At 42.7% G+C, this 13780-nt stretch overlaps 1 protein-coding gene across 2 annotated transcripts in view; it reads right to left on the bottom strand.

Annotated features, from left to right (window-relative positions):
* LOC132833410 (nuclear factor NF-kappa-B p105 subunit-like) overlaps window positions 1-13780 on the bottom strand; it is a 99453-nt gene that overhangs the window by 22605 nt on the left and 63068 nt on the right. For both annotated transcript variants that reach the window (XM_060851654.1, XM_060851653.1), the window contains exons 10-14: window positions 10456-10547; window positions 5159-5297; window positions 4126-4245; window positions 3383-3478; window positions 2460-2618 (exon numbers count right to left, since the gene is read on the bottom strand). In XM_060851654.1, the coding sequence (XP_060707637.1) occupies window positions 2460-2618; window positions 3383-3478; window positions 4126-4245; window positions 5159-5297; window positions 10456-10547 (606 nt within the window). The remainder of the gene's footprint in view (window positions 1-2459; window positions 2619-3382; window positions 3479-4125; window positions 4246-5158; window positions 5298-10455; window positions 10548-13780) is intronic.

Genomic DNA, 13780 nt, shown 5'->3' with positions numbered 1-13780 from the left:
ATGGATGCGAGCATAAAAGATACAATTAGTAAGTTTGCAGATGACACCAAAATTGGAGGTGTAATGGACAGCGAAGAGTGTAACTTCAGATTTCAACAGGATCTGGACCAGTTGGGCCTATGGGCTGAGAAGTGGCAGATGGAGTTTACTTCAGATAAATGCGAGGTGCTGCATTTTGGGAAAGCAAATCTTAGCAGGACTTGTACACTTAATGGTAAGGTCCTAGGGAGTGTTGCTGAACAAAGAGACCTTGGCGTGCAGGTTCATAGCTCCTTGAAAGTGGAGTCACTGGTAGATAGGATAGTGAAGAAGGCATTTGGTATGCTTTCCTTTATTGGTCAGAGTACTGAGTACAGGAGTTGGGAGGTCATGTTGCGGCTGTATAGGATATTGGTTAGACCACTGTTGGAATATTGCTGGTCTCCTTCTGATCGGAAAGATATTGTGAAACTTGAAAGGGTTCAGAAAAGATTTACAAGGATGATGCCAGGGTTGGAGGATTTGAGCTACAGGGAGAGGTTGAACAGGCTGGGGCAATTTTCCCTGGAGCGTCGGAGGCTGAGGGGTGACCTTATAGAGGGTAAATAGGCAAAGTCTTTTCCCTGGGGTTAGGGAGTTCAGAACTAGAGGACATAGGTTTAGGGTAACAGGAGAAAGATATAAAAGAGACCCAAGGGGCAGCTTTTTCACACAGAGGGTGGTACTTGTATGGAATGAGCTGCCAGAGGATGTGGTGGAGGCTGGTACAATGGCAACATTTAAAAGGCATTTGGATGGGTATATGAATAGGAAGGGTTTGGAGGGATATGGACCGGGTGCTGGCAGGTAGGACTAGATTGGGTTGGGATATCTGGTCGGCATGGACAGGTTGGACCGAAGGATCTGTTTCCATGCTGTACATCTCTATGACTCTAATCTCCAGTGAAGCTACAGTCAGGAATCAGCCACGTAGAAACTGAAGAGTTGAGATGGTGGGTGTGGGAATTGGTCTGGACTGGAGTCTCTGTAACAGATCATGTCAAGAAACAGTTTGAAACTTTGTTTAGCTGTTCACTTTAGATCTTGCTAACTGTCTTTTTAACTTTTTAAAAGTAAGCTAAACTTTTCAAAACTTTTTGTTCACTAGATAAACAGAATTTGTTCCGCTGTTGAAGAAAATCTGGAACCTTGTGTGAATATGTCTGTGACTAACCACCATGTTAAATAACTAAACAAACAAAACTATGATCTGTCAAGGTAGATTTCATTGTGGGATTTGATTTATCCGGTATTACCATCAGATGGGATTATAACTAGCAATCATTTATTTTCAGTTTGAAGACTTGTAGTTAAAACACAATACTGAAAACAACCTTTGACAGGATGTGAAAGAAAATGTAGTGCACTATTGTGCAGTGTCTCTTTAATATGACAATTGTATAAAAGCAAACTGTATAAAAGATTATTTGAATTTCTTTGTCCAGTGTATTTAAAAATATAGTTTAAGGTGTTTTCTTGCATGTTGTATGCAAAGTGTAGCTACACTGGCACCATCGTGGAATACTGAATTTGATGCAAGATTTTACTGCAATACAGTTCATCTTTCGTTCTTCCTCGTGTCCCTCCTCTCCTGCTTCTCCAGTCACTACTTGACATCAGCCAGGGTTTCTGTAATGGTCTCCCTAAGTCTCTGGAATGGGCTCTGGTTATGGGTCTCTGCCACTACCTTTCCTGTGATGACTGGGTTGGAGTTGGATCCTTGGGCCTGGGGATACGCATGTTCCGTCTCTCCTGTTACCCATCTGATGCTCCTTCAAACTTATCCACCAGCCTTCAGGGCCCTCCACCCAGACGCTTCCACTTCTTCAGTCGCCTGGGCCTAGTTGCAGAGCTGGAGCCTCAGCCTAGCCAGTGGAGCAGGGCCAGGGGTGTCAGCCCAGAACCTGCTCCTCATTCGTCAGAGATCCCATGCTGGGGTAGATTCGTGCCCAATTCATCCCGGCATTGTTGCTGCTGGAGGTCTCCTCCTTCACTCTGCCTTGGCCCCCACCACTGCCCAGACTTTAAAGAAAAGGAAACAAAGAAAAATAGAACCAAGAGCCGAAGTAAGAAGAAGAAAACAAAACAAACGAATGAAAGTAGATAGGAGATGGACAAGCCCAGAGCTTAGCCCTGATACTCTGCCACCATTTTGAACATTGAGGTGCATGAGAAATCAGAAAAATAATAGTGCTGGAAATACTCAACAGGTCTGGCAATGTCTGTGATGAGAGAAACAGAGTTAAAGTCCAGGTCAATGGTAACTTGCAGGATGTCGATGACAGAGGACACCAATGACAACGTCGAGGATGGGTGATTAGATTTTCTCTTCCCTGGTCAGCCATTGACTCTTACAGACCTCACTTAAGTTAATCCAATTGAAAACATCTGATCAGAAAATAGCTCTTTCGACTTTAATCACTAAAACACATCTGACTTACTTGCTTCAGCTTCTTCGACAGTAACTGTTGGATCTGCAGAATCTGAGTTACTGAGGGTCCCGGTGGATTTAGCTGCAGCCTGGGGTGTTGGCTGGTCACTGGATAAGGAGCTCACAGCTGTTTTTACACAATCGCAATTCTCAGTCGGACAACTGGCAGCTGCAACACAACCAGAGTTTCCCTTAAGGAACAGTTAACACAAACAGCAGGATTTCTGAAGAACAAGATGAAGATTTTGTGTGTGGGAAGGTGCTAAGTAAAAGGAATGAAATAGTGAACACAGAGGTTGGTAGATGGGGAAAGCAGCAGGGCCTCAATTATAATAAATCATATAATAATAAATTATATAAGACAATTCCTAGAGTTTTTCTCAGTGTCTAAATAGAATCACTGCTGCCCCCTGGAGTGTAAACCACCCATCCCTTCACCAATCACAACACCAAAGAGTCAGGAGCACCACAATAATATCTAGGATCTAAATTAATAATCCAGAGGTAATCCCAGATTAATAATCTGGGACAAAATTTCAAATCCCAGCATAGCAATTCTTGAAATTTAAAGCTAATGACTAAAACTGGAATCGAATGCTAGTCTCAGTGGTAATGTTCATGAAACCATCATTAATTGCAAGGTCCACCTTTAGGAAAGAAACATTTATGGAGAGAAATCTGTGACCTTTACCTGGACAAACAGCAGTGAAATGGTCAAGTAAGGATTCAAGGGCCATCAGAGATAGGCCACTGACACTGGCCTCATCCCAACAGGAAATGAATAAATAAAAAGCTACAACTTCATAAATCCCATATCCACACTCTGAGTGGCCCCTGCTTGTGCAGAACCTCTCACTGTTGCACTCACTGAACGTTAGTCAGAAACTATAAAATGCCTTATTGATTTGCTGAACTTCATAAGGTAACCCTTACCGTGTTTCATTCCAGCACTAGAGTTTGTTGTCCCGGGCGTGTATGTGTAACTACTGTAGTTGGAATATCCTTGAAATCCAGCAAAGTAATTGGAACCTGTAAGAAGTGGAAACAAAATCAGGACCAAGAATGATTCACAGCAGAGAATAAATCAGGACTTCTGTAAGTTCCAGCTTCCATCTACTCAACAATAACTACTGCAGACTTCTGTCAAACTGTATTCCTTGAAAAGGGGAAAAATATCTAGAAAGAAGTCATTTGAAATTTATTTCTCTTGAGTTAACTTAAAGCAATGAACTTTCTTTTGTATTTTTGGAGGAGATAGCATTCGACTGGGGTGGGCAAAATTAAAAACCTCACATCACCAGGTTATAGTCCAACAGGTTTTTTGGAAGCATTGCTCCTTCATCAGGTGGTTGTGGAGTATAAGATCATAAGACACAGAATTTATAACAAACGAATACAGTGTCATGCAGCTGAAATGATATATCGGTTTGTTCAATACGAATACGTATGGACAGACCCAGGAGTTTTAGTTCATTACAATGGAAGGATAGTAAATCATAAGGGGACAGTAACATCTGAAATTCAACACATGTTCCCAGCAGCACTGACACAGCAATTGGAGTTTAACATAAAACAGTGGAACTCCCACGCGTGCTAAACTCTCAGCCATAGTTCACCACTAGAACAGGCTATTACACAAGTCAACCATTTTCCTCTTTAATTGACATTGTACTCACCCCCTCCTGTTCCACTGCCTCCTCCATAAACTCCACCTCCTCCTGAACCTGCTCCACCTCCAAAATGGTCAGAGAAATTTGGTAAAAGTTTCAATCGTTTCCTTTGTACCTCCTCCTTGTCTGCGAGAGAGCAGGGAATAAACATATCACATGTTAGCTTGGAAGTACAACGACAAATGAAAACTAAAAGATTATAAATTGTTATAAGATGACTTTGGCATTCTTAGAAACCATTGCTCACCATTTCTGATCAATAGATTCTGAAAACTTGCGCTTTGTATAACAACAACTTGCATTTATATAGCATCATCTATGGAATAAAACATTCCAAGGCATTTCACAGGAGCCATGATCAAACAGAATTTGACACTGCTTCACACAGTGGAAGGTTTGGACAGATGAACAAAAACTTGATCAAAGCGATAGGTTTCTGGAGTGTCTTAAAGGAAAGTAGAAGGATAAAGAGGTTTCGGAAGAGAACTCAAGAGATTAGGGCCCTGGCAACTAAAGACACAGCCACCTGGGATTCTTAAGAGGCCAGAGTTGGAAATGAGCAGGGACCTTGGAGGGTGTGTGTGGGGGGATTAAAGAAATACAGCAGGAGGAGGCCACGGAGGGAATTAAAAAGCAACTTCAACCACTAGATTGTTTGATATTGTTTCTTTCAAAAACAATGAAAACCTTTAGACCATAGTCCATGACTGAACAGAATCAACACAAAAACCCCCACATGCAAAGGGAAATATGAACATGTGTTCCTTTCACAATAAGGAATCCGCCATTTCAGACTGAGATAGATGGAATTTCATCGGAGAGTTGGGAATGTTTGAAATGTTCTGCTCTTGGAAGTCACGAGAGTTTAGCAGATCTAGACCCAGAGAAGTTTGATGTTCAGACACATCAATGTGGGGCTCCTGCAGCAAGATGGTATTCACAAATTCAATCAACCACATTCTGATTGATTAGTGGAACAGGCTACAAAAGGAGGCAATTGGTGTGTAACTAGAATTTGCTGCAAGTGGTTTTCCATTACCTTTAATCAGTGGGTAGTAGGTGAATGGCTTTGGTTCACTTGTTTCATTGTCAGATTTTCTACGAAGCTGTACAAACACAGACGCAGGTTTGGAAATGTCCACGTCCCGGTACTTTGGCGTTCTAAAAACTATAGCAAACTGTGAGGGAAGACTCGTTAGAAACACAAATATCAATAGATGATAAAAATTGGAAAATAAAAGATTTGGTCAAGTCCTGGTGATTCAAAAGTCAAAAACCAAAGAGAATTGGGGATTGTTTGCTGTTTATTTACAAATGTAACCTGATGGCGTGGAGAATATAAAGCAGATTTTGCAAGCAACAGGTAATACATGGATTTTATTACTTTAATTTTTGTACAGCCCTAAGGATCTCCACTGTTCATTGTCTAATAACAGCCTCTGAGGTGGTCCTAGGCGCTGAATGCTTTTTTCAGTCCATACCAAATGTAGCAATTACTGGAGAGGGTTACAATGAAAGATGCTCTCTCTCTCTTTCTGCAAAGTGGACGTGCCGGCGTTGGACTGGGATGGATAAAGATAAAAATCACACTTCACCAGGTTATAGTCGATCAGGTTTATTTGGAATTTTTGGAGCGCTTCGTCAGGAAGCTTGTGGGGCAGGATCATAGGACACAGAATTTACAGTAAAAGATCAACTGATACGATGTACTGAACAAACCTAGATTGCTGTTAAATCTTTAATCACTTAGAATGGGGATGCAGGTTTCGATTGATTAATATGTAAATCCCAGAACTTCTTTCAAGTCGCAGTCCCGAGATAACTTCAGGTTTTATTTTTAAAAGGCGACATCTCTCTACGAAGTATTTGTAAATCCTGAAAATTTTAAATATCAGGATTGCTAACCATTTCCCAACTAAAATCTAAAATCTGATCGGAAAATCCTCCATTGCTCTGCAACCACCAGCAGTCGGAATCTTTAGATTCTCTACAGTGTGGAAACAGGCCCTTCGGCCCAACCAGTCCAAACCGACCCTCCGAAGAATAACTCATCCAGACCCATTTCCCTCCAACTAATACTATTTGGATACAGAACTTGCTCAAAGGTAGAAGACAGAGGGTGATGATGGAGGGTTGTTTTTCAGACTGGAGGCCTGTGACCACTGGAGTGCCACAAGGGTCAGTGCTGGGAACTCTACTTTTTGTCATTTACATAAATGATTTGGAAGCGAGAATAAGAGGTACAGTTAGTAAGTTTGCAGATGACACCAAAATTGGAGGTGTAGTGGACAGTGAAGAGGGTTACCTCAGATTACAACAGGATCTTGACCAGATGGGCCAATGGGCTGAGAAGTGACAGATGGAGTTTAATTCAGATAAATGCAAGGTACTGCATTTTGGGAAAGCAAATCTTAGCAGGACTTATACACTTAATGGTAAGGTCCTAGGGAGTGTTGCTGAACAAAGAGACTTTGGAGTGCAGGTTCATAGCTCCTTGAAAATTGAGTCGCAGGTAGATAGGATAGTGAAGAAGGCGTTTGGTATGTTTTCCTTTAGTGGTCAGAGTATTGAGTACAGGAGTTGGGAGGTCATGTTGCAGCTGGACAGGACATTGGTTAGGCCACTGTTGGATTATTGCGTGCAATTGTAGTCTCCTTCCAGTCGTAAAGATGTTGTGAAACTTGAAAGGGTTCAGAAAAGATTTACAAGGATGTTGCCCGGGTTGGAGGATTTGAGCTACAGGGAGAGGCTGAACAGGCTGGGGCTGTTTTCCCTGGAGCGCTGGAGGCTGACGGGTGACCTTATAGAGGTTTACAAAAGGTTTACAAAATTATGAGGGGCATGGATAGAATAAATAGACAAAGTCTTTTCCCTGGGGTCAGGGAGTCCAGAACTAGAGGGCATAGGTTTAGTGTGAGAGGGAAAAGATATAAAAGAGACCTAAGGGGCAACTTTTTCACACAGAGGGAGGTACGCGTATGGAATGAGCTGCCAGAGTATGTGGTGGAGGCTGGCACAATTGCAACATTTAAAAGGCATTTGGATGGGTATATGAATAGGAACGGTTTGGAGGGATATGGGCCGGGTGCTGGCAGGTGGGACTAGATTGGGTTGGGATATCTGGTCGGTATGGATGAGTTGGACCGAAGGGTCTGCTTCCATGCTGTACATCTCTATGACTCTATAATGCACCTAACACTATGGGCAATTTAGTATTGCCAGTTCACCTAACCTGCACATCTTTGTGACTGTGGGAGGAAACCAGAGCACCCGGAGGAAACCCATACAGACCCAGGGAGAATATGCAAACTCCACACAGACAGTTGCCCGAGACTGGAATCGATGCTGCGACCCTGGTGCTGTGAGGCAGCAGTGCTAACCACCGAGCCACCATGCTGCCCCATAGAAACAATGAGAAATCAACCCATTCTACCTTGTGCAGGCAAACACTTCAAGTTGAGCGGCTCTTTTTGTCTCTATTTCCTACCCAGAATATCTCTATAGAGTTGCTACTTTGCCTTTTTCTATCTTTGTGTACATGCATTTGGAATAAAAGGGGGTATAGTTTAATCCCATATTGCAATTTAGTTGATAATCCATTATTATCTAAAAACACCTGCCTTTGATAAAGATGTAAATTTTGAATTTTTTGAAGAGTCCTGGTGAAAATGTCTCAACTTCACAATAACAGTAAAAAAGAAAAACATTTTCAGCACACTCCTGCCATCAGACTGAACACTTTGTAATTAAACCAAGCTTTCAAACACGTGGATTATTTATTGATGCATTTTTATTTACTGTATCCAGACAGTGAAGTCACTTTCTCCCGAGGACTGGCCATCAACTGGCTCAAGCCAGTCACCCCAAAACATGAATTATTACCAGCTACATCCTCTTTCACTGACACCACAAACAATTAATTTGACAAAGCATTTCATTTCTTTTCACAAACTTAAGAACCAGCATCTCATTTTTCAAAGAGGTACTCTACAAATTTCTGGACTAAATACCAAGTTCCACAATTTCACACAGTAGTCACTGTTTACATTTTTCACACAGACATTTTCGGCTGTCGGTCACAATTCTGGACCTATCTTGTGTTTCTTCACTTGTTGCTGTACCATCACCTTACACCATCATCACTTGTTGTTTGATCTCTTTTGTTTCTCTATTATCCTGTCCTCCCCCCAATCTTTTCCTTGTTACATCTCTAAAACTTTACCCAGTTCTGATAAAAGATCATCAGCCTGAAACATTAACTTCTGTTTTCTCCACAGTTGCTAGACCTATTGTTTCTCCAGCATTTTTCATCTTTATTTCAAATTTGCAGAATCCACATAGTTTTATTTCTTTCTGCAATGTCCAAACTAATTTCATTTCCACCAATAATTACTGTTTTCATTTCCTGCCTAACACCATGGTAGTTAGCCTTCTCCCAGTTTTGTACTTTTACCCGAGGACCACTCTTAAACATAAGTAACTTAAAACTTAGGGAATTAGGATCACTGTTCTTGAAATGCTCCCCTGCTGAAACACTGACCACCTGACCAGGTTAATTCCCCAATACTAGGTCTAGTTTATCCTTCCCCTAGGTAGGATATTTACATATTGTTTCAAGTAAACACCCTGGACAAAGCTAACACGTTGTCCCCCATGGCACCAAGTCAACTTCAGTCAACATAGGGAAGTTCAAATCATCCACCACAATGACCCTTTTACCTTTTTAAAGTGCCTGGGATTCGGGATAGTGTACAGATATAGAGAGAGAGAACTGGTTAGCAGACAGAAAACAATGAATAGAAATAAACTTTTTTTTCTAGAATGACAGGCTGTGACTAGGGAGGGTACCACAGGGATCAGTGCTTTGACCCCTGCTATCCCCAATATATGTTAATGCTCTAAATGAGGCTATTACATGTTACACCTCCAAGTTTGCAGGTGACACAAACCTGGGTGGGAGGGCGAGCTGTGAGGAGGATGCAGAGATGTTTCAGTGTGATTTGGAGAAGCTGAGAGTGTGTACAAATACATGGCAGATGCAGTATAATGTGGATAAATGAGAGCTTATCCAATTTGGTAGCAAAATCAGGAAGGCAGATTATTGTCTGAACAGTGATAGATTAGGAAAGGGGGAGGTGCGATGAGACCAGGGTGTCTTTGTACACCAGTCGCTAAGACTAAGCAGGCAGTAAAGGTAACAAATGGTATGTTGGCCTTTATAGAAAGAGGATTTGCGCACAAGAGCAGAAATGTCTTGCCACAGCCGTACAGAATACAGTGAGGACTGCAGATGCTGAAGAGTTAGAGTTGAAATGAATGGCGCTGGAAAAGCACAGATTAGGCAGCATCTGAGGAGCAGGAGAGTTGATGTTTCAGACATAAGCCTTTCATCAGGAATATGGAGGAGGAAGGGGGATGAGAGATAAATAGGGGAGGTGGAGTGGGGCTGGGGAGGAAGGTAGGTGGGTAGGCAATTGATGTAGGTGGGAGGTAATTGTAATAGGTTGGTGGGGAGGGAGGGATAGGTGGGAAACGGATAGCTAGGACAGTTCAAGAGGGTGGTAATGAGTTGGAGGGTTGAATCTAGGAAGAGGTGGGAGGAGGGGAGATTTGGAAACTAGTAAAATCGATGCTGATGCCGTGTGGTTGAGGGTCGCAAGGTGAAAGATGAGGTGTTCTTGCACAGGGCCTTGGTAAGACCACACGTGGAGTACTGCATGTGGCTTCGGTCTCTTTCTCAGAACAAGGATTTTCTCGCTATTGGAAGGAGATTTGCCAGACTGATTCCTGGGATGGCAGGACTGATGATGGAGAGTTAAGACTATATTCATTGGAGTTTATAAGAATAAAAGGTGGATCTCAGAGAAACCTATACATTTCTAACAGGGAAAGATTTTCCCAATAACCAGGAAGTTCAGAACCAGGAGTCACATTCTAAGGAAATGAGGAAGGTCATTTAGGTCTGAGACAGAATTAAAGTGGAATTCTCTGTCACAAAAAGTGGTCAAAACCAAAACACAGGATATGTTCTTAAAATGAAAGATATTGCTCCTAAAATTAAAGAAGCCAAAGAGTATGGGGAGAAAGATACAAGGCCGTTGATGTTCCTGCTCCTCGGATGTTGCCTGACCGACTGCGCTTTTCCAGCAATACATTCTCAACTCTCATCTCCAGCATCTGCAGTTCACACTTTCTTCCAGAACAGGCTACTGAGTGGGCTCAAAGGGTAGAATGACTTCCTCCTATTTCCTATGTTTCTATTTTTAAATACCAGAAATCATCAGGAATAAAAAGACAATGCAATGCGAGTAGCATCGTAATTCTGCCGTCACCAACCTGCCGGTGAACATCTGTTGGGCCAAAATCCCCGAATGCTTCCCAAATTCCACCGTTTTCATCCTCTTCATAGAATCGAACCTGGATATCATCTGATAAAAGAGAATGTTTATCAGGTGGTGGAACATGAACCACGCAGTGAAAAGCAAAATAAAAACTGCCACATTCACATCTCAGCAAAGGTAAAAGAGCAAGGAGATTCGTAATCAGGCTGCAGAAAGACTGGCAATCTGGTAAATTAAAGAGGGTTATTACAACAACACCGAATCATCTATCACGTGTGTCAACACAAAAAAAATGCACAGAAATTCAAACATAACAATATTGGTTGCTAAATGTCTTTGGACATCAAGCAATGAAAGCACTCATTCAACTCTTTGAGAAGTAAACAAGGAAACAACAACAATTAGACAAAGGAGAGCCAGTGGACTCCTCCATTTGGATTTCCAGACGGCCTTTGACAAAGTGCTACACAGGAGGCTGCTCATAGGATAAGAGCCCATGGTGGTAGGGGCAAGGTACTGGCATAGACTGGCAGAAGGCAGAGAGTGGGGGTAAAGGGATCTTTTTCAGGATGGCAGCTGGTAACTAGTGGAGTTCCACGGGGATCACTGTTGGGACTATTCATTTTATACGTTAACAATGTTGATGAAGGAACTGAGGGCAGTGATGCTAAGTTTGCAGATAACACAAAGTTAGGTGGAGGGCAGGTAGTGGTGAGGAAGTGTTGCGGAAGTGTTGAGGAAGTGGTGAGGAAGTGTTGAGGCTGCAAGAAGGACTTGGACAGGCTAGGAGAGTGGGCAAAGAAGTGGCAGATGGAGGAAAATATGAGGTTATGCACTTTGGTGGGAAGAACATAGATGTAAATTGTTTTCTAAATAGGGAAAATCTTCTGAATTCTGACTTAGGAATCCTAGTTCATGATTCATTAAAGGTTAACTTGCAGGTTCAACTGGCATTTAGGAAGGCAAATATAATGTTAGCATTCATTTCATGCGGGCTAGAATTTAAGAGCATGGGAGACTATATAAGGCTCTGGTCAGACAGCATTTGGAATATTGTGAGCAATTTTGGACCCTGTATATAAGGAAGGATGTGCTGGTGTTTCGGGTGGGGGGGGGGGGGGGTGGTGTGGAGAAGGCTTACCAGAATGATCCTGAGGATGAAGGACTTATCATATATGGAATGGAGTTTAGAAGGATGAGGAGAGATCTAATTAAAACTTACAAAATACTGAGAGGCCTGGATAGTATGGACTTGGAAGATTTTTCCACTAATAGGAGGGACTAGGACCCAAGGGCACAGTGTCAGAGTGAAGGGATGACCCTTTAGAACTGAGAAGGGGAGGAATTTCTTCAGCCAGAGGATGGGGAATCTGTGGAAGTCATTGCCACAGGGGGCTGTGGAGGCCAAGTCATTGAGTGTGTCTAAGATGGAGAGAGGTTTTTGATTAGTAAAGGATTCAAGGGTTATGGGAAGAAGGCAGGAGAACGGGGGTTGAGAAACAAATCAGTGATTGAATGGGGAAACAGATTTGATGGGCCGAACAGCCAAAACCTACTCCGATAACTCATGGTAAAAGATGCAAGAGATGACTTATTATGCTTTCAAAATGATGACAGGTTCGAATAGAGTAAACACGTAAGGTTCCCTTTGGTGAGTCAGCCAATGGGAGTCACAGATTCAAAATCATTGGAGAAAGACTAATGGAGATGGATGAGAGGGGAAATGTTTACACTTAAGAGTTGTTGAAATTTGGAACACAACTAGATCTGAAAAGATGATAGTAGCTGATTGACAAAGAATTTAAAAAGCAGTGTGAGGAGTTCCAGAGGATGAGGATGCTCCAGAATTTCAGAGTAAAAGCAGGGCCCTAGGTCATGACACAAATACTGTTTGATGTTCCAGCTAATAACAAGCCAAACTTCCTCATTCTGTGCTGTCAGCTTCTGTAACTCTGTAACACTCAGATGGGTCTTGCTTCTTGCTGTCACACTGATGGGCTGCTAATGAGTAAATCTGGGCTCAAAGTATTGGCCAATGCTTTTCAGTAATTTAATAGCAAGCAAAGCCCTGACTTTCTGTTGTGACTGGTCTAAGTTCAATCACATTTACACCAACGGCAACTCTTATTTCCTCTTGTGTTTTGCATTAAGAAGACATTTAATCTGCATTAATTCTTAAATCAAGTAAAAACAGTCCTATTAAAGTAACATTTTTTAAAGATTTATAAACTGGGTGTTTATAGCAGGTTGTGTGGGGGGGTATTTGGATGAGTGTGTGTTTACAGCAGGTTGTGTGGGGGGTATTTGGATGAGTGTGTATTTACAGCAGGTTGTGGGGGGGTATTTGGATGAGTCTGTGTTTACAGCAGGGTGTGTGGGGGGGTATTTGGATGAGTATGTGTTTACAGCAGGGTGTGTGGGGGGTATTTGGATGAGTGTGTGTTTACAGCAGGTTGTGGGGGGTATTTGGATGAGTGTGTGTTTACAGCAGGTTGTGTGTGGGGGGTATTTGGCTGAGTGTGTGTTTACAGCAGGATGTGTGGGGGGTATTTGGATGAGTGTGTGTTTACAGCAGGGTGTGTGTGGGGTATTTGGATGAGTGTGTGTTTACAGCAGGTTGTGGGGAGGTATTTGGATGAGTGTGTGTTTACAGCAGGTTGTGTGGGGGGGTATTTGGATGAGCGTGTGTTTACAGCAGCTTGTGTGGGGGGTATTTGGATGAGTGTGTTGTTACAGCAGGTTGTGGGGGGGGTATTTGGATGAGCGTGTGTTTACAGCAGGTTGTGGGGGGGTATTTGGATGAGTGTGTGTTTACAGCAGGTTGTGGGGGGTATTTGGATGAGTGTGTGTTTACAGCAGGTTGTGTGTGGGGGGTATTTGGCTGAGTGTGTGTTTACAGCAGGATGTGTGGGGGGTATTTGGATGAGTGTGTGTTTACAGCAGGGTGTGTGTGGGGTATTTGGATGAGTGTGTGTTTACAGCAGGGTGTGTGGGGGGTATTTGGATGAGTGTGTGTTTACAGCAGGTTGTGGGGAGGTATTTGGATGAGTGTGTGTTTACAGCAGGTTGTGTGGGGGGGTATTTGGATGAGCGTGTGTTTACAGCAGCTTGTGTGGGGGGTATTTGGATGAGTGTGTTGTTACAGCAGGTTGTGGGGGGGGTATTTGGATGAGCGTGTGTTTACAGCAGGTTGTGTGGGGGGGTATTTGGATGAGTGTGTGTTTACAGCAGGTTGTGTGGGGGGGGTATTTGGATGAATGTGTGTTTACAGCAGGTTGTGTGGGGGGGGTATTTGGATGAGTGTGTGTTTACAGCAGGTT

This window comes from Hemiscyllium ocellatum, chromosome 36, assembly GCF_020745735.1.
Source record: "Hemiscyllium ocellatum isolate sHemOce1 chromosome 36, sHemOce1.pat.X.cur, whole genome shotgun sequence".
NCBI lineage: Eukaryota > Metazoa > Chordata > Chondrichthyes > Orectolobiformes > Hemiscylliidae > Hemiscyllium > Hemiscyllium ocellatum.
This window is presented reverse-complemented; position numbering and strand designations above follow the sequence as displayed.